This window comes from Chrysemys picta, chromosome 10, assembly GCF_011386835.1.
Source record: "Chrysemys picta bellii isolate R12L10 chromosome 10, ASM1138683v2, whole genome shotgun sequence".
Classification (NCBI taxonomy): Eukaryota; Metazoa; Chordata; order Testudines; family Emydidae; genus Chrysemys; species Chrysemys picta.
The window spans coordinates 84,060,296-84,080,714 of NC_088800.1; the positions used below are offsets into that span (position 1 = coordinate 84,060,296).

At 45.1% G+C, this 20,419-nt stretch overlaps 1 protein-coding gene across 2 annotated transcripts; it reads left to right on the forward strand.

The window, feature by feature from the left end:
• The first annotated feature begins 889 nt into the window (after positions 1-889).
• On the forward strand, positions 890-19,077 carry LOC101946377 (mesothelin-like). Of its 2 annotated transcripts, none has more exons than XM_042853936.2 (17): positions 890-1,213; positions 1,849-2,019; positions 2,532-2,666; positions 3,598-3,647; positions 4,215-4,335; positions 5,352-5,437; positions 7,016-7,145; positions 8,929-9,110; positions 10,173-10,263; positions 10,741-10,858; positions 11,787-11,980; positions 12,819-12,971; positions 13,806-13,939; positions 14,514-14,650; positions 15,804-15,898; positions 17,404-17,593; positions 18,256-19,077. In XM_042853936.2, exons 1-17 carry the CDS (start codon positions 947-949, stop codon positions 18,354-18,356), a joined length of 2,355 nt encoding a protein of 784 aa, XP_042709870.2. In that variant the 5' UTR covers positions 890-946; the 3' UTR covers positions 18,357-19,077. The 2 variants fall into 2 exon arrangements, with proteins under 2 accessions (XP_042709870.2, XP_065416306.1); XM_065560234.1 differs by having other exon boundaries at positions 11,790-11,980.
• The last annotated feature ends 1,342 nt before the right edge of the window (positions 19,078-20,419 follow it).

Genomic DNA, 20,419 nt, shown 5'->3' on the forward strand with positions numbered 1-20,419 from the left:
CCCCACAGCGTTCCAGACAATTTGATCTGCTATGTGGCTGGCAAGTGGAATATCAGCCAAACGACAGCGACTGAAGCCAGGTTGACTCTGGCAGCCTTGCAGAGCTGTTTGAGACCTTCCCAGGAGCCAGCAGGAGAGGTGAGCCCTCAGAAGTGGAGTCGGGGGAGGTCTCCTTTGGAGACGCTAGGCTGCACGTTGCAGTTGTTTCAAGGCAGCAGGAACCCGCCTTTGCCATCTTGCCAGGATCCCGCAACTGGAACTGAGGCATCCCCCCCGTCTGCACACTCATGGAGTGTGTAGCCATCGAATTTTGCCTTGCAAATCAAGGGCACCATTGCAATCTTTCCAGTAACCCTCCCTCTTCTATTACATCGCGGAAGTGCACTCCAATACCTATGTGGACTGCGGAGCCTTATTCCTAAATAAATAACATATTGCCATATAAATAGCACGCTTCAAAGAGCTTCACAAACTAATTCCTGAAACCTCAGACCACCGCCGTCAAGCAGGTGGTGTTATTCCCATTTTACAGCGGGGAAACTGAGGCACAGAGAGGAGGCAGCATCTTGAAATGCCCAGAGCCTGATTTTCAGAGGTGCTGAGCACCCAGAGCGCCCACTGGCTTCGTCTGGAGTTGGGGGTGCTCCAGACCTCCGAGGCTCACGTCCTAAGTGTCTCCAGCTGGGTACCTACAAAGTCAGGCACTGAGAAGTAGTGGCCACGCTTAAAAACTTGGCCCTGAGTGACTTGCCCAAGGTCACCCAATGAGCCAATAGCAGAGTTGGGGAAAGAACCCAGGTAGCCTGTGCTTTAGCCCCTTGGCTTGCAAATCACATAGAGAAGGAAATAAAAAGCTAACAATTTACCCAGGGCCCCCTCGTGTCTTACACAAATATGAATCAGTTGACACAGAACTGCAGACTCGTGATAGACGTCTGCCTTCTACATGCCTCCTTGTCCTTTCAGAGTAACCCCGGCACGCTCTTTCCTTTCACAGGTGACGGGTGCACTGCCTGACACCACTGGCAACCTCTCTGTGGAGACCTTTCAAAGACTCGGTCCCTTAGCCGTTGGGTTAACGTCGTCTGTGCTCCTGGCTAACGCGGATGGGCAAACCCTTCGGCGGGTGCTCCCGTTGCTTTCAGCCACAGGGGGCTGGAGCCCAGCACAGGCTTCTGTCATCATTAAAAAAGTCATCCAGAATGGATACCAGGTAAATATATATATACAAAGAAGGGAGGGCTTTGGTCTCCTTAGCCAATATATTGTACCAAAGCCATGCACACAAGGACTTCTCAGCTGCCACTGTACGGCATGCTGCGGCCACTCAAAACTTCACAGAGACAGCTGGGCTAAAACTTAGCTCCTCCTATGTAAAAAACACTAGCCCCTGCCACTTGGGCAAAAGGAGACTCTTCACTAGCAGTATAGGGCTTATGACACACAGTTGAGCTGTAGAGGGCGGTGGTGACATATACACACTAGGTAGCCCATGACCACAGTCAGGTTTTTCATTCAGTTTAACTCTTTTATTGATGTTCCTCCACCCACCCACCCACCCCACTGCGCTAGTGGTGTATTGAAAAAATATATATATCAGCCATTGTGCACAGAGCAGACACAGTGAGACACACGCCTGAATACTCACTTTGCATACGCATCCGTGCAAACTGATTGTGCAATCGCACACACACTTTTTGACCTATCAGGCCAAAGTTAGCCTGAAAGGTGATTAAAGAAACCTTGCATTACTCTCATTCAGCAATGGCAGTGGCACAGTTCAGCTGACTGAAAGGACAGAGGATGATTTATTTAGGCTTCCATGCAGTGTTGTGAATCTCTCACTAGATCAACAAAGCCAGCAGTATTTTGATACTGGGAAAGCTAGCGCCTGGCCTTCCCGTCAATGTGCTGGAGAAACTGGACAACAAGGACACCCTCCTCCTGGCTGCAGATCAGAATTTCACAGAGAGCATGGAGCAGGCCCCTCTGCCTGTGAAATACAAGTTTGTGCAACGGGTGAGTCTCTGGCTTGGCAAGAGTGCAGCTCTTCACCTGATAACACCCCAGCCGCTTTCCATCAGCACCCAGATACGTCCAGGCTCCAGGTCACTGCCTTGAGATGCAGTTAGTGTGAAGTCGGTGTCTGTGCATGCATCTCACCAAAACCCAAACCACTTCCTGGTCCTCTTGCTGGCAGGATCAGCAAAGGGGACAAGAACTCAATGGGCCACCGAGCTCGAGTTCTCCTTTCAAGCCTAGAGATGACCCCTCCTGGGCAGGGCTGAGGTCCACGCTGGGGAAGCTTGCACCAGGCCTGCCCAGGCTGTACCCGATCTCTGCATAAACACGGGGCTCCCGTGCTGGCCATCCAGCAACCCCCACGCCACTTAGGAAGAGCCTTCTCCCTGCCCCTCGACTGGCTTCAGAGCAAATGGTCGGCGCTTATCACCTTGCAAGACACAACCCAGAGTTTTATAAGCCCAGCAGCCCACCTGCCCCCAGCACATCCGTGTTCGTTTTCATTTCAGATCTTACAGAGCGTGACCGGAAGCACCTTCCTCAATATCCCAGATAAGCTGGCTGATCAGATCCCTCTGTCTAGACTGGCATCTCCCCAGATCAATATCAATGAAATCAACCAGAAGAAATGGACAGCCGCTCAGGTAGCTCATTTTGTTGTTGTTGTTGTGTATTTTCATGTCCCGTTTCCTCCTCTTCTCCCAGCCTCTCCAATTCCCCGTGAGAGCCCTTGTGTCCTGCTTCCTACGGACAGTTGGCACTGCCACTGAATTCTTTCTCTCCGAAGGAACCAAAATAAGAACGAACCATTGCTCCCAGACCACCTCCTCTTATTCATTTGTTAGCCAAAAAGGAAAGTGAAGTGCTTTCTTCTGGGTCAGGTCCTTATTGACTTAACAGAGCTACACCAGTTTAACCTCCTAAAATGTAGTGTACCAGGTGAAAAGTAGCTGCCACGCTCCACTCCAGAGTCAGCTGCATTTCAGGAGTGGGTGACACATTCAGGGTTGATTTTTTATCTAAGGATGTGTAAATCCAGTCTTTCTCCATTGCGGATAGCAGAGTTACTCTAGGTTTACACTGTTGCAGCTGAATGCAGAATTTAGTGAATCACTTTGAGTGTCACTAGAGAAATGATGCTATAGAAAGATAGTGCAGGACTAATTATGATTATTAATTTCCCCTTAAAATGGGGGGAAATAGTTCTCCAGCATAAACATGTTCCAATTTGGGGGGGGGGAAACGGACTATTTTTTCTTCTGTTTTTTTAAAAAGCAGCTTATGGAAGCACTCTCTGCAGAACATACAGCCAGCCGGAGTGAGAGTTCATTGTCTTTTCATTTTCCTTTGGAAGGTGCTGTAGCTCGGGGGGAATGAAGCATGGTTTTCAGTAGGCTGCAGGACAGTGGTGAGGAAGCAGGGACTAGTGAAGGGAATCCCACAGTAAGGGGCATATTTCACACTCATTCTGGGTGCAAAGCTTTCAGTGATAAGAGTGCCCATGTAGAAAAATAAATGTAGAATATGCTCCTTTCCACAGCACATTAAGAGCTCTGCTTCCTTTTATAATCACAGGCCAGCGTGTTCTTCCAGGCAGTGCTGAAGTCCACGCAGCAATACTCCAGGTGAGTTAGCTGATATTTCCATCCCTGAGCAGGCAATAGGTATTACCTTTAAAGCATGAATGGTGCTACCTCCACAATGCATGGAAGAACGCGTGTGAGATGAAGGACAAGGCCCCTATAGATTTAAACATCCGCAGATACTCAAGGGCTCTGATCTTTGTGTATTGGGGAATCACTGAATTATACTGCAATGGGATATGTAGCTTTGCCATTGTCAGTGTATACCATGGGCTCTATTTAGATGCCCTGATAGTTTTAGTCCTCCATTTCCCAGATTTGGCAAGGGCTTTTAATAGCTCGATAGGCAGCATGCTGTGAGGTGGGGCGCCCGTTGTATTGCTCGAGTGACCCCTGCCAGTCAATTTTGGGTGCACTGAAAGAGCCACTTCCAGCCTCCGTAGGACTGCTGCATTGTGTGTGTGCGCGCCTATTTAAAGGATAATCCCAAGAAATAAGCCTCCCCACCAATAAAAATATTCTCCAAAAGTTTATATTTTATACCATAGAAGAATAAGGCAGAGGGACCAAAATTTTGGCCACATAATAATGCCTCTATTTCTCACGTAGGTTATCTTCCACTGTCCTTCAAGGATTCAGCTGTGGAGCAGCAAACTTTTTAAACAACAGTCAGTTTGCGAGCCTGGCAAAAGCCATGAGGGACAAACGAATACGACTGGAAGATAGCCAGGTGAGTCAGCACAGAGGGCAAGCCGTCCACAGGTCTATGTGGGAATGTCTGCAGAGAGCAGGACTGCACAGTGTGGCAACAAATTCATCCCTGGTGCGGTTTGAACGGCACCAGGGAGAGATGAGGCCCATGATATGTATAAAACACACATTTGTGTTAATCAGAGTCATGCAGTTTTATAGAGCTAGAGGGAAAGCACAGCTCCTAAATTTATAGGCCTAGTAATTTAGCTAGACCAAACATGTTTCAAACATTGTCAGGTCTCATTTGAGTCACAAAGCCAAGGCTCATCGTTATTAAAGAGGCTATGGCACCTAGCAGAAGATTAAGGGAGTTAGCCCTAGTGACCAACCTATATTGCAACACGGGCTAATATAGCATTGTGGACTATTAGCCAGATGCTGTGTTCCATTTCAGAGGTGGCTTCATTTCAGTGGTGAGTGACCCACTGGTATGCATAAGCCCCAGCCCTGCATTGTGATCCTTGCAGATGGCCTGTTATACCTGGGCAGGGCCGCACTGAAATCAGTGTAGATCATAATGCAGGATCAGGGCCACTCTGGGTACGTCTATACTGAGGGGAGAGGGGGGAAGCCCCGCACCAGCAAGTCTCAGAGTCCGGATCTACAGACTCAGATGTGCACTTCAGTGCTAAAAATAGGAGTGTAGACATTCCCGCTCGGGCTCTGAAAGTCGGTGAGGGGAGTGGGTCTTAGAATCTGAGCACGAACGTTTCCACTGCTAGTGTTAGCATCAGCGTACAAGCCCTGCAAGCCTAAGCGTAGACACAGGCTCTGAGTCTCGCTGGGGGAGGAGGGGTGTTGCAATGGAGACATACCAAATTTGTATAGCACTTTGGGCTTGGGTCTAGTACCGCTTTAAATCAAGGGAAAGTCTTTACCAGTCTTTGGAATAAAGCAGCATTATTATTGGTGGTTTTATTGTGGTCAGATGACTAGTGAGAGTTATATGTTGGGGAAGAAGGAGTCAATCTGTGATTTATATTATTTTTGTAGCTCAGCTGCATGACGAAAAGACTGACAGGACAGATAACTCCATCAGATTTTGAAGAATATCCAGCCAAGGTTCTTTTTTACATGGGGTAAGACACACGAGTGCATTTCTTCCCTCACTTTTGAAAGGACACTGTTCAAGATTAAAAAAAACCCAACACCAATATGAATTCAAGGTTGCCTACTCTTGCAATTTTATCACAAGTCTCACAATATGCAGTGCATTCTTAAAGCACCCGCTCCTGGAGTCATGTGACTAGGAGAGGCTATCAGCCTTCATTTTAAGTTTCTAGCCCCCCTCAGTGCAGAGATGACCGAGGGCACCTTAAAGGCTCAAAAAACAAAAGACAAATGAAAAGGGCCCAATATTTTTTATTTTTAAAAATCTCATGATTTGGGGGGCCTGGCTCATAATGTTTGATGCTTGAAGTTAGCAATACTGTATATTTGTTGAGATGTCTTTACCCATTTGATTATACCAGTGTTAATAAAGAAAACAAAACAAATACATTTAATAATCTAATCTACTTATGATTTATGCTATTTATACATTTTCTGCTTTTCACTCAGCTTGGAACATAGGACCATAGACTGTAAGTGACCTGCTGGGTCACTGAATACAGCTTCTTTCTCTCACAGGCAACCCCCATCATATAGTTCTGTTCATAAACGTATCAAGCTCATACACGTATCAAGTATCACATTAGTTAGGTTGGGTTCCCCCACTGCTCCTGCTGGGAGGCTGATCCAGAACCTCATCCCTCGGATGGTTAGAAACCTTCTTCTAATTTCCACCCTAAATTCATTCATGGTCAGTTTATCCCCATGTCTTCTTCTGCCAATATTATCCTTTATCTTAATTAGCTCTTCTCCACCGCTGGTGTTTATCTCCCTCCTCCCCCGCTGTATTTATAGATGGAAATCAGCTTGGAGAATGACACTGCCCCATTTCACTTTCTGCTTCTCCTGCACTCGTGCAGTGCTGTTGCATTTGGGTTCCTTGCTTTGTAGGGGACCATTCCAGTCACTGCTATGGTTGATCCGGTTAGACACCTTACTGTGGGATATACTTTTTCTTGCTAACATTCTGTAGATAATGTTTGAGTTTCAACAACAGACCTGACCAAAAGTATTGCTACCTGAAGTATTCAAAAATCATCAATCAGGCATCAAAAGTCAGAACATTTAAATAAAAGCAAAGAAAGAAAAACAAAATTAATATTTTTAAAAGGTTGGGTTCATTTTCACCTGTCTTCTGGAGTTTGAGAATTAGGATTTACAGGTTCAAGCTTTTCTCTGCAACCATGAAGGCTAAAGAAAAGAAAGCTGAGAATCTCATGTAATCCCATGACTCCGGGAACTGGGGTTTAGCAACTATTTTGAAATTTGGGATAAAATGGAGAGTTGGCAACATTGGATCAAATACTCATCACCCAGTAAATTATTTGGGGATCAATACACTAGCCCCTCAGTCAATAAAAAACTTCTGTTGACTTTATTGGGAGCTGAATGAAGCCTGTGATGATGAATATAGACATTTTTCACTGAATAGTATTTATTGTGAAGGGCATCTGACCAGTGCAGCTAAGCAATTCAGTTTGCAATTCTACGAGTTTAAGACTGTTTGTTTTGTAGAAGGACAGATATGTCTGTTTAATCTTTTCTAGACCAGAGAAATTTTCAAACACAGTGAACTGCCAGAAATATTTTCACCTTGTTGGACAAGCCAATGTCGACCTTTTGCCAAGAGTGTCTTCCAAAAGACAGTCGCTCCTGGAGAGTGCTAAGGCTTGCCTGGTAAGATGCTATTTTATTCACTGATTAGTTAATTTTTTTATTTTTACAGAGCTCTGAAATGTTACAGCATTGTATTAGTGGCATGGGCAGTGGCTATCGGGGCTCAGTCCAGGGATAACTGAGTGAGATTCTCTGTCTTGTGTTAGACTGAAGGTCAAACTAGATGGTCTAATGGTCCCTTCTGGCTTTAAAATCGAAAAGTCTACGAGCCCAACTTACTTCCCATGAATAGCTCAACAGCTGCTATCAACTTGAGAATACAAGCTAATAGTCCCTAGATATATATACACTATTGGGGGTGGTGACTGAGCATGCTCAGTGGAGTGTTCGCTCCAGAATTTACTTCCTTTCCTGACATGGTGCAAGTCTGCTGATCCATAGGGCTCATTTCTTGTCACTGTCTTTTGCCTGAGGTGTCTGGTGGGGAGGGCTGGGTCAGTGAGTGCCACAGAACTTATCTACCAGGGAAGCTATTCCAGAATAGGGTATACATTTAAAGCACAGTAGCTATTCCAGAATCACTCCATGGTTATTTGGATATTCCTCTTCCAGAATAAGCATGTCCACGTGGGAAGCTATTCCAGAGTAGATAGCTATTCTGGTGAATTTCCCCATGTAGACAAGCCTGGAAACTTGTTTCTTTATTTTATTTTTAAGGAAAAAGTCAACTTTTATTAAAATTGACTTTATGTACCCCGGGAATTTTTATAACTGGGTGCACCCAGCGAATGGATATATCAACAAGTCGCCACTAAGCAGGGGAGATCCTGGCTGCACTGAAATCAATGGCAAGATTCCCATTGATTTCAGCAGGGCCATGATTTCACCATAGGTCTTTTTCCACCCCATACTCAGGATCATTCAGGATATTTTGGAAAGGGTATTTCTTACTCCCTGAAAGGAACATGTGCGACATGACTGATCACTCTTTTATACAAGAAGTAGTTCAAGCCCAAATCTTACAACTCTGGTTCAGGAAAAGCTTCCACGGAAGTACATGGCTTGATTATCCTCCTTGTATATGTTGCGAAGAGCAACTGACGTAGAAGCAGAAGCAGCTGAAGTGAGATATTCTGTGAAATGTTCCATATAAATGCATTGTGGTACTATATCCAGCCAAAAAAAAAAAAAGCAAACATGATTCTGGGATGCATTAACAGGTGTGTTGTGAGCAAGACACGAGAAGTCATTCTTCCGCTCTACTCTGCTCTGGTTAGGCCTCAACTGGAGTATTGTGTCCAGTTTTGGGCACCGCATTTCAAGAAAGATGTGGAGAAATTGGAGAGGGTCCAGAGAAGAGCAACAAGAATGATTAAAGGTCTTGAGAATACGACCTATGAAGGAAGGCTGAAAGAATTGGGTTTGTTTGGTTTAGAAAAGAGAAGACTGAGAGGGGATATGATAGCAGTTTTCAGGTATCTAAAAGGGTGTCATAAGGAGGAGGGAGAAAACTTGTTCACCTTAGCCTCTAAGGATAGAACCAGAAGCAATGGGTTTAAACTGCAGCAAGGGAGGTTTAGGTTGGACATTAGGAAAAAGTTCCTAACTGTCAGGGTGGTTAAACACTGGAATAAATTGCCTAGGGAGGTTGTGGAATCTCCATCTCTGGAGATATTTAAGAGTAGGTTAGATAAATGTTTATCTGGGATGGTCTAGACAGTATTTGGTCCTGCCATGAGGGCAGGGGACTGGACTCGATGACCTCTCGAGGTCCCTTCCAGTCCTAGAATCTATGAACTTTGGTGGCTCATGTCAATTTCTTTTGTTTTTTTCGTATTTTCAGGGAACGTCTACCTTATCATTTTCAAAGGAAAACCTACAAATTTTAGGCAATCTTTCCTGTGCCCTCAATGGCACCGACATTGCAAAATCTGACCCATACATCCTAACAATATTGCAAAGCTGCATGTCGTTCACGGAAGACCAACTGACAGCCATAGAGCAGCAGCTAAAGAACAAATATGGGTATGTCACACATGGAGTCATGTTATAAACTTCTTCGGTGATGTGTTATGGACTCATTCAGGTTGGATAGGATCTCCTCAGTGGACCACCTTCTCCAGTGGTTCTCAAATCTTCTCCACCCCAGGAAACCTCTCTCATCTGGCATATTTGATAATATGGGGAAGAGCGGGGTGGTCACAACTCCCTGGGGATTGCAATCCCTAGGCTGAGAATCCATGATCTAGTCCATACCCCTGCATTGGGGCCAGAGGCGTAGTGAGCGCCCTCCGTACCCTCCGACCGGAGGGGGCCCCGCAAGGCAGGGGGCCCCTAAAAGTGGCAAAATAAATACCGCATTCCAGTTTCTGCATTGTAAGGGGCCCTGCCTGGACATATGTTCGGAGGGGGCCACTGTTCGGAGGGGGCCACGTTCTTTGTTGCTACGGCCCTGATTGGGGCATTCCTAATGAATGGGTGTCAAGTCCATCCTTGGATGGATCAAGTCAGGGTGATTCCAGCATCTCCACTGATATGGCAGCTTGCTCGGTGGCCTAACTGCTGTTATACTAGATAAGTTTTTCCAAACGGTGAACCTCAGATGTCCTCGCTACTGCATCTTCTCCTTCTGGCCTCAGTGACTAGTGAGAAGAACTGAGCCTTCTCCTCGAGAACACACCATTGCCTATTTATACACCATCATAACGGCACCTCTCATTCTACCGTTCTCCAGATTAAACATGCCCAGTTTTCCTCAAAGGCTTGGTTCTCCTCTGAACGCTCTCATTTGTCTGCCCCAGACTGACTTCATAGTTTTCGTTGGGCGAGTTCTTTCATTCTTTACAATGGAAGGCAAAGACTCTAATAAACTGAAAGGAATAGTCTGCCCTTGTATCATGTCTCTTGTCCAAGCTCTCCTGATTGGTGTGCAGCCATCATGGGTTTCTGTTACATCTCTGCAGACGTGTTCCATTGGGCAGGAGATGCATTTTAATTTCCCTTCCTGCATTGGGTGATCACATCATTAGCATGAGGATGTTTTGATAAGCTCAGAGCATATGCAAAATGCATCTCTTTCCTGCTCAGATCGCCTTCAACATGGACAGTCAGCACCCTGACAGACATGGGTATTCTTGCCAGTGCCTTGATGAGCAGCACACTTCAAAGGATCTCAGAGGTACTGTACTGCTATGGAACATCAGCACTGTGCCTAGTGTAGTTCAGGAGAAGCAGCATGGCCTAATGGATTGAGCATGGGACCAGGCGACAGAAACTCCTGGGATGTAACCCTGACTCTGACCGTGATTTGCTGTAAGACACTGGGCACGTCACTTATCCTCTGTGTCTCTGTTCAGTGTGTTTAACCTACAGGGGTGTTGTGAGACTCAGTTGAAATTTTAAATATATAGAGCCCATCCGTGCTAAGTATTGGTGTCATTATTAGTGATCTAATACAAGCTGTGAGCTTCCTACACCTGTTCCTACAGTTTCTGCACAGTTCTGTGAAGTTACAGAGTAAAATGTAGGAATACTGAAATCAGTTTAAAAGAGGATGGATTCGGAAACTGAAAACCATTTCTCCAGACCTACTAAAGAGTCCAATATACCTATCCCAGCAGCTGCCTTTCCATAAAGTTCTTTTCTTCCTACACAGACAGAGAAGACACAATTTTTCCCTGATTTCTTGAGCCAGTTGAAGACCTGGAATAGGAACCAATTCACCTATCTTCTGAAACAGCTTGCAAACCCTCAGCGGCAAAAACGAGCTGCAAGTATGTATTGTATGTGATGTGCCCTGAGTTGGCTGGGTCTCATTTCCTCTAGACTCATCTCCCTTTCTCCTCTGCTCTCATGTACCACAGCTGCATCTTCCCAGAAAATGTCAGCTCCTGCTTGGTAGATACACAAGATCTTAGAATGGAATCTGATGCTATCAATTAACTTCCAGTAAGGTAGAAGGTCAGCACAGGTTACAGCTAAGGTTCTCTCCTCCTTGAGTGGTGTGGAGAAAGTGAATAAGGAAAAGTTATTTACTTGTTCCCATAATATAAGAACTAGGGGCCACCAAATGAAATTAATGGGCAGCAGGTTTAAAACAAATAAAAGTTTTTCTTCACATGGCGCACAGTCAACCTGTGGAACTCCTTGCCTGAGGAGGTTGTGAAGGCTAGGACTATAACAGGGTTTAAAAGAGAACTAGATAAATTAATTGGGGTTAAGTCCATTAATGGCTATTAGCCAGGATGGGTAAAGAATGGTGTCCCTAGCCTCTATTTGTCAGAGGGTGGAGATGGGTGGCAGGAGAGAGATCACCTGATCATTACCCGTTAGGTTCACTCCCTCTGGGGCACCTGGCATTGGCCACTGTCGGTAGACAGGATACTGGGCTGGATGGACTTTGGTCTGACCCAGTATGGCTGTTCTTATGTTCTTATGTTATGTTCTTTGTTTCTCCTTCCTCTCTTCCCCCAATGCCTCCAAAAGGCTCCATGTGAATCCGTCTGGATGAAAAGGACTGGCCACATCAGAAGTGGTGTCACAACATATGCTGCTTCCCCGTCCCCAAAGGGGTGAATCTACTGCCTCTGCCATGATTCTAGCCCTGAGTTCTCAGAAACGTCATGCTGGGAGATATTTGCACACAGCCGAATGAAGGCAAAAAATACACTAGATATTTTAATGCTCCCTCTTTCTCCCAAGCAGACTGCACAAGAACTCCATTGACAACAGAAGTGGTGGTGAAGCAGAGAGACCTTCTAGCTTCCAAGTACACATCCAGCAGTGATCTGGATGCTTGCCTGCCTGATGATGTGCTGAGAAACAATTTGGAAACTTTGGGGAAGATGGAATTTCAGGCCCCTCTCCTTCAAGTGCTAAAGCTGAAACTGGACAAGGTAGCGCAGAATCTGGAACAGGTTGGGTGAGATATGCGGAGGGGGACTTGTTGGGGCAAAAAGGTAACGTTGAAGGATGGCTTTTGAGGGGATTGTTTGGGGTTAAACTTTTCAATATTGTCAGTTCAGCAACTAACAAGGACACTTTCCACATCTACAGCACCTTTCCCGCAAAGATCTTAGAGCATATTGCAAACATTAATGAATTAAGTCTCATAACACTCCTAGCTTCATTTCACACTTGGGGACACGAGTGCTCTGAGTGTTTTAGGCCAAATTTTGTAAACTAAACAAATAAATGGCCTGATTCTCAGGGGGCCTGAGCACTTTTAATTTCTTGGAAGTGTATGAGACCCGTGTGCTCTCGGCACCTCTGAAAAATCAAGCCACCTATGTAGGTGCTGAACTTTGAACACCCAAAGTTTGAAAATTTTGGCCAAAATGGCCCAAAGTCACTCCCTGTATCAGGACCAGGAATAGAAACCGAAAGTCCTGATACCACATCCCCGGCTCTTACCACTCCCTTCCCCTTAAATACAGGTAGGATATTATGATATTGTATCGGATTCAGGAATCAGTTCATAAGAAGTTCAACAAAAAACAAGAGCCATTAAAAATAAAACACATGACTAACTCCTGGTGGTGGATTTGGAACCTTAGGAAGGTGTATCAAATCTACCTGCTTACCCACTGGATTTTGAATCAATGTCTGTGAATCCTGCACACTTAGTAGATCTTCTTGTACACATTAGCTTCATATCCACTTGAGAAGTGTGTGCACTGAAACAACTCAGACATATGCTGCCTGTCTGCTCACTATATTTTGTGCTACAAACAGATCTTTGGCACGCTGCCTGAAGACTACCTTCCACTATTAGGAAACATAGCCAGGATGTATACCACAACTGAAATTGCTAACTGGAATATCACTACAGCCGAGACCTTATCAGCCCTATTGACAGGAACATCATGGCAAGAGGATCTCCCAAAGGTAAGACACATGCGAGCAAAACATGACAAGTGCTGCGAGGACACTAATTAAAAAAAAATAATCAGTGATTAAAAAGTGGACACTGTTGCTGCCTAAATAATGTCACACAAACACACACAGAGTATATTGTGTGCAGTACTGGACACAGAAATTGTTATTGCCCTGGAAACAGTGATCCTGTTACTTGTCTGGCCCCATCTGGGGAACTGTTTGCAAAGCTAGGGAGGTTATTAGATTAGAAATGGTGCAATGTAGGGAAACCAAAATGATATGAGGTCTCCAAGATTCTTGAACGTGAGGTTAAAGGAAACAGTCTTATTCTGATTGGAAAAGAAGAGGCCACAAAAGGGAATGTTTCAAAAGTATGAACAGATACCAATTAAGTTGATAAAGAAAAGTACACTCTCCTGTTTTAAATGGAGGCTTTAATCAGAACATTCAGAAATTAAAAGCCACCATGGATCTCAGACACGGATCTTTCAACCATAGGGTGATAAATATGTGGAATCAGCTATATTGGAATGTGATGGTAGCAGTGAGTATAAATGGAGGTCAAGAGGCACCTATAAAAATCTGGGAAAAGGGGATTTAAAATACTGGTAGAAAAGCAGAATTGTGGGAATAAACTTGGGACCCCAGGCAGACTTTTCTTCGCCTTAAAATGTCTTGTTGATTTAGCACTTAGTACAAAAGAAATATTTTGATGCGATAATGGGTCAGGTGATAGAGAGGAACATTATTTTAAATTACTTGAATGGGTGTCAGCAACTGCAATTTTTAAATTAACGTACTTTTTAAACACTCATCGGTTTACCTTAACGGTCATACCTCCAGGTTACGTCTCTGGTCACTCGGCATCTAGAAGCTAATGGCAATCAGTTAGACGGAACAATGCTCACAATGCTAGCTCCACACATCTGTGCTTTGGAAGATACTCAGATAAAAGCCATCAGCAGTGAGGCCGTCAGGTACCTTTTGACTCTTTTAAGCACTAGACACATTCGGGGTAAGTGGGTTCTGTTTCTTTCTTTCTTCTTTTAATAGCGGATCAAGAAATCTACACTTAGGACTTGCTTCTTTGTAGCTCGGACTGGGCGAGAGCTCAGGAGGATTCGTTGGTGTTGTACAAATTCTGCTAGTCTCCTTCTGACAGTCACAAGCCCCAGGGTGGGCTCACCAGCAGCTGTTTGGGGAGAGGGAAAAAGGCAGGGCATTATGCAGCCTCTTTCCGGTCTAGGACCCCAGTTTCTTCTGCTGTGCCATTACACCAGCCCATGCGAGGCAGGGCAATACTGTTCTCCCCATTGTGAAGGGGCACCGACAGTCTGAGTGACTTGCCCAAGGTCATACAAGGTGTCTGTGGCAAAGCTGGGAATTAAACCTGGGCCTCCTAAATGCAGGTTAGCGCCCTAACCACGGGGCCAGCCTTCCTCTCCCGGGGTTTTGGTTTTGTCGGGGTGTATTTCACCGAGCTATGCACATGCTGGTTGCTCAAACCGTTGACAAATACAAAAGGTACATCTCTAAAAACTTCCTCTCCAGAGAGACCAGCAGGCCCATGAATACCTCGCTGTGTTCTCAGCGCCAGAAGAATCTCTTCTATAGCCAGCTGAGAGCTGCTTACGAGGAGAACCCGAGTTCTCCAGATGCCTACTACCAGCTGCTGAAGCCTGCCATTGGTGAGTTCCACTGTTGATGCTGGCAGGGCTGAAAGAAGCAGGTTGGCAGTTGCTCAGTGTGCCCTGTTAGGGGGCTGAGAGACTCCAGCTCGGGCCTTTGCCAGTTGGGGCAGTGTGGGCACGTCTACATAGCAAGGAAAAACCCACAGCGCTGAGTCTCAGAGCCCGGGGCAATTGACTCCAGTTCGCTGGGCTCTGGAGGGCTAAACATAGCAGCAGAGACGTTCCCACTCAGGCTGCAGACCGGGCTCGAGACCCTCTCCCCTTGCTGGGTTTCAGAGTCCAGGCTCCAGCCCACACCAAAGCGTCTATACTGCTGTTTATAGCCCCACAGCCCAAGTCCTGCGAGTCTATGTCAGCTGACCTGGGCTCTGAGGCTCAGCACCACAGGTGTTTCTTTGCAGGGTAGCTGTCCCCTGGGGGAGAAGGAAGGAGAGTCTAGCCACTATGGTGACCTCTTCAGCCACCTTGAGAGCAGCATTTAGGGGAGGGATGAGATAGGTCAGGCCTTACCACATAAGGACCACTTGTGGAGTGGGGAATAAACAGAAGCTGGAGGAGGAATACTTGCTGGCTCTGAAAGGAACCACTCCCCCACCTCCTATCACCTGCGCCTCTGGAAAAAAAAATGTGATTAAGAATTGCAGTCAGCAATGTGACTGACTACTATCATCATCACAGGCAATTGCATCCGACAGGAAATATAGAGAATATGTCGCCTCTAGGGTGACCAGACAGCAAGTATGAAAAATCAGGACAGAGGGTGGAGGGTAATAGGAGCCTATACAAGAAAAAGCATCAAATATATAAAATCGGGACATCTGGTCACCCTAGTAGCCTCACATTTTCTTAGGAGACGGGTCAAATTTTCAGAGTGACTGTGGGAGTTTGGAACACGTAGGCCTGTGTTCATTCACCATGGTGATGTGTGCAAACTAGGCACTTGTGTGGGAAAATGGGTTTCTAAGTGCCCATTCAGAAGTGGCTGAGTGTTGTTTATTTGCCTGTAATATATAGGGGCAAGCCTAGATGACCTGGTGTGCCTGTCAGGCCTGAACCTATATGACTCTATGGTTCAACGACACAAAATGTGATGGGAAGGTTTTGTGGGATCTTGGCAGCTAGACACAGCTTCTGCTTTTCTTCTTTAAAGGCGGAGCCCCAACCAAGGATCTGATCAAATTTGCTTCTGGTTATCCTGTCATGGACGTAGCCACATTTACAGCCCTCAACCCAGATGAAGTCCAGGTGGGTGGCGTTTTCCATTGTCAATAGCAATTAATCCATCAGCACTGCCTGCTCTGCCAGTGCTTTTTCCTGGGAGAACAAAAATGTCACTCCTGATCCTGCAGTTTTTAGGCAAGACTCCCATTGACTACAACAGAAAGACAGTGATTGAAATGAGAATCTTCCCTAGATTTCAGGACTGGGGACTAAGTAGGCCCCATTGTCAGATGTGGCTACATAGCAACTGCCAGTCTGGATCAGACCCAAGGTCTATCTAGCCCAGTGTCCTGTCTCCAACAGGGGTCAGCACCAGATGTTTCAGAGGAAGATGTACGAACTCCATAGCAGGAAGAGGTGGGGTAGCCTGCCCCGACGTTAGGTCTCGCCCTGCTCTCTAATAGTCAGAGTTAAGCCCTGAAGCATGAAGTTTAACATCCCTTCCAAAATGTTGTTCTCATTAATGACAGTTCTGGATATTCTTAGCTATATTAATGTCCAACCCCTTTTTAAATCTTGCTCATTTCTTGGCCTCAAGGACATTCTGGGGTAATGAGCTCCGCTGTCTAATTACACAGTGTATGAAAAAGTATTTCCTTTTCTCTCTCCAGAAGAAAGGAGGGGTTTTTATGCCCTCAGTCATTCCCATCATCCTTCTCTAAGCTCCTAGGGTACAGGACCGGCTCCAAGCAGGTGCTTGGGGCAGCAAGTCGGGCTCTTTGGCGGCAATTCGGCGGCGGGTCCCTCGGTCCCTCTCAGAGGGAAGGACTTGCCGCCGAAGAAGAAGAAAGCGGCGCGGTGGAGCTGCCGCCGATCGCGGCTTTTTTTTTTTTCCCCTCCTGCCGCTTAGGGCAGCAAAAACCCTGGAGCCGGCCCTGCTAGGGTACCGTGAACCCCTTGCATACTGACATTTTGCAGTCAGCTATCTTTTTGCTTATCTGGATATACTGTGCACATTGTGTGTATATTGCCATCACCAGAGGATTAGACAAGAACCCCAGTCAGATCTCTTATCTAAACCTGTTAGCTGCCTTGAGCTGTAGGTACCTTCGTTTGGTTTTAAATTTTAAACCAACAGATTATCTGATCAGTTTTGCATTTAAGTGCAGAAACAATGAAAAATTGCTGTAGGCAAAAATCAGTCAAGGCATCCTGATGGTTTAATTAACCCACTACATAACTCAGCTCAACGAAGGGTCGAGATTTTGGTGCATTGACAGAGCAGCGTGGTGGCACAGGAGTGAAGGACAAAACCTACTAAGTCAGAGTAGTCTCCCACACAGGGGGTGCTGCAGGTGTTTTGGTTGTGAGGCGCACTGGAGTAGCAAGGGGTATTGTAGGGAAGAAGTGAGATGCATTAGCAGATCTGTAGGTAGGAAGCCCAGAACTAGGTTGGGTAGAGGGACATTGGCAGAGCAGAGCAAGAAACCTTAGCGGATGTTGTCAGTCTGCCATTATGTAACTTTTCTGTAAGCAGCTTGGAATTATTTCACATGAATGTACCTATTTTTATTTCTTTTCGGCTATAGAAATTAAGCGCTCAAAATCTGAAAGATTTGCTAGGCGCTAATCTCCCAGAGCTGAACAATTTAGCGGATGACCCTGTGGTGAAATCTTGGACCCAGGCACGCAACCAATCAGAGGTGAATTCTTTAGGACTCCTTCTTGTAGCAGGACTCCCGGACAAGCCACCTAACGGTTTTATAGATATTCCATCAGGTAAGTGAATTCACAACAAAAGAGCCAAGGGTACTGGTGAAATATATGGCTCCAAAAGCTATTCACTAAGCTGTGCCCAATGCTGATAAATAAAAGTGCACCTGTGATGCAGATGCATATCACAGGCTTAACTTTCATATAGTTTCACTGTACAAAATCTAAGATTACCCTTAATTGGGACACAACACACATGGGGAAAAATTTAAGATTAATTCACCGAAGGCAGATTCTCTCATACATCCAGTTCAGTTTGTGGGGCAGAGTACTAGGTTATGATATGAGAGATGTTAGGTCCTGATCTTGCAATGGGGCCTGCTCATTGTAGGATCAGGGCTTTAAATATTAGTTTGTTGAAAATATTGTAGGAATCAGAGATTGAAAAGCCCCATTAGATCATATTTAGTCTATCACACAGTCCCATACCATATTCTCCAGTGGTTTGCAGGTCTAGTTTTAAAATGACTCAACAAATGGTTTTCACCCCCTTCCTTGGAAATCTATTTTACATCTCAGTAGATCTCACTATTAGAATGTTTTTCAAATGGTGGTTATGGAACACACATTAGGAGGTAGGGCAGTTATATTAAAGACTTGAATTGAAGGGATTTATTGCCTGCAGAGATGCAGCAGAATTGATACGATTTTTTAAATTTTTCTTTCAGAACCTTACATACCCGGAAGAGCAACGACATATGCAAAAGACCACATGTTCCAGCTTTTCTATTGCATGCTCTTCCCCTTGGTGTTAACTGCTTTCTTGTAGGCTGTTCAGTATTTGCCAAATATTAAATAGTAATATTCTGGGGGGGGAGGGGAGAATTATAATGATTGATCTAATTGGCATGGTTACATTCAATTTATATATGTTCCAGTGTTCTTAAATGAACAAAATATAAAAAAGTGGAGCATTTAATTTCTGCTTGGTAATACATTATTGCATTATCTCACCACAGTGGTTCCCAAACTGGGGTTTGTGAAATTTTACAGGGGGTTCTTGGGGAAAAATTCCCCAATGGCAGACAGAGCTGTCCCTAGGGACTCCGGGCAGCACGGGGCCAGCAGCCCGGAGCCCCTGGACTTCCAAGAACTAAGCAGATCAAAGCATCTCTATCACACTGAGTTTTAAACTTCAAGACTCCTTATAAGAAATGGAAAGGGAGGTGGATATTTTTTGCTGTTTTTAAAATGAAGTAGGCAGCTAGGATTGTTTTTAAAATTATTATGAAGAACAAGTTTAAGCTTTGTTGTAACGTGCGTTGTTTGCCTGGACTGCTCAAGACCTGAATGCTTGTGTAAGAGGAACTCTTTGAATTGGCTTCTTAAATCCCTTCCTGCTGTCTTATAACAAGCTTATTCAAAGTGATACAAGCTACGAAACTGAGATCTTGTTGCCGTTTTCATAATGTAATAAAAATACTGTAATGATCAATAATAATTAATAAAAGTGTGTAATAAGCATGTCATGAAAACAAATGTTATATTTCCAAGATCACGGCTTTTATAATTTATACTCAGGTAAAGGAGAAAATCCCTGGAAATATTCATTTTTAGGAGGGGGTTCGCGAGATTTGACATTTTAGTGAAAGGGGTTCACAGGTTGTTAAAGTTTGGGAACCAGTGCCCTACCATCATCAGTCAGCACTGCTGTTGGTAAAATGCTTAAATAAATGCAAAATGTATGCCTAATCCTGCAAACTTCATTAGGGCTATTGACAGTTAAAAGCACTACCCACACCAGTGTTTTCAGAATCAGGTCCTAAATAATTATAATTAAGTGTTGTTATTCTTCGCACGCTAATGACCATTAGTAATACATGTTATTTTTCAGCCAGCTGTGTTTATCACTAATATTTAAACACCTTTTATCAAGCATTTTCACAACCATTACTTTTAAAAAAAGTAATTGTCAAGTCAATGCAAATAGAGGAACATCTGATCAAATACGAGTTCTCTATCATTATCTGTCATGCTAGGTTCTCTGTAGGGCCCCATCTGTCTTTCTATACGCAAGGCTTAAAACAGTATGGTTTGAAGGTCTTCTAGTCAAAAAGATCCACGTTCTAAACCTGGTTCTACCACGGACTCAATGTGTGGCCTTGGGAAGTTGTTTCACCTGGTGCTGCTACTGACTCATTGTGTTGCCCTAGGAAGTTATTTCACCTTTCTGTGCCTTGCTTTCCCCAATTGGCTCCATTGTCCATTTTATGCCCATGAAACATTTCACTAGCAAATGTAGCGACCAGTGTTTATCTAGCATGAAGTGTTCCATCTGCAGAGCAGCATTCCCTCGGGCTAGATCATGAGGGATATTCAAACTTTTGTTTTCATCCCAGCGATTTTGAGGGAAAACTTTCTAGCACAGCAGGGGTGGGGCAAGAACATCAGCTAAATAAAAATGCTCCAAACAACAGGGGCGAACCCCTGGCACGCTGCCACTTTTTTACAATGTAAGGGGTTGCTTGGCGGCCTGTGTTTGGTCTCTCTGTGTAGCTAGGCAATCAGCTCTGTCCTGCAGCCTGTAACTCAACAAAGGTGTGTCGTGCCATCAAACAGATGGGTGCCCCCCATGACCCGCACGCAGCAGCAGGAGAAAGCGCATGCCCCGGGCTGCCTGCAGGCTGCTCATAGGGTGACCAGATGTCCTGACTTTATAGGGACAGTCCCGCTTTTTGGGTCTTTTTCTTATATAGGCGCCTATTACCCCCCACCCCCATCCCGATTGTTCACACTTGCCGTCTGGTCACCCTGTTTGCACCACCCCAACACTCCTGAATAACCCTGGCGAAGCAGGGGTTAAATACCCCACTCCGGCCACCGCCCGGCTAC

What these genes read in the sequence shown, in the direction of transcription:
- LOC101946377 (XM_042853936.2), top strand. Translation starts at nt 947, where the DNA reads ATGCCTCCTTGTCCTTTCAGAGTAACCCCGGCACGCTCTTTCCTTTCA. An exon ending in AAGGTTCTTTTTTACATGGG is followed by an intron (nt 5,438 to 7,015) that starts GTAAGACACACG and finishes AATCTTTTCTAG; the next exon opens with ACCAGAGAAATTTTCAAACA. An exon ending in GCGGCAAAAACGAGCTGCAA is followed by an intron (nt 10,859 to 11,786) that starts GTATGTATTGTA and finishes CTTTCTCCCAAG; the next exon opens with CAGACTGCACAAGAACTCCA.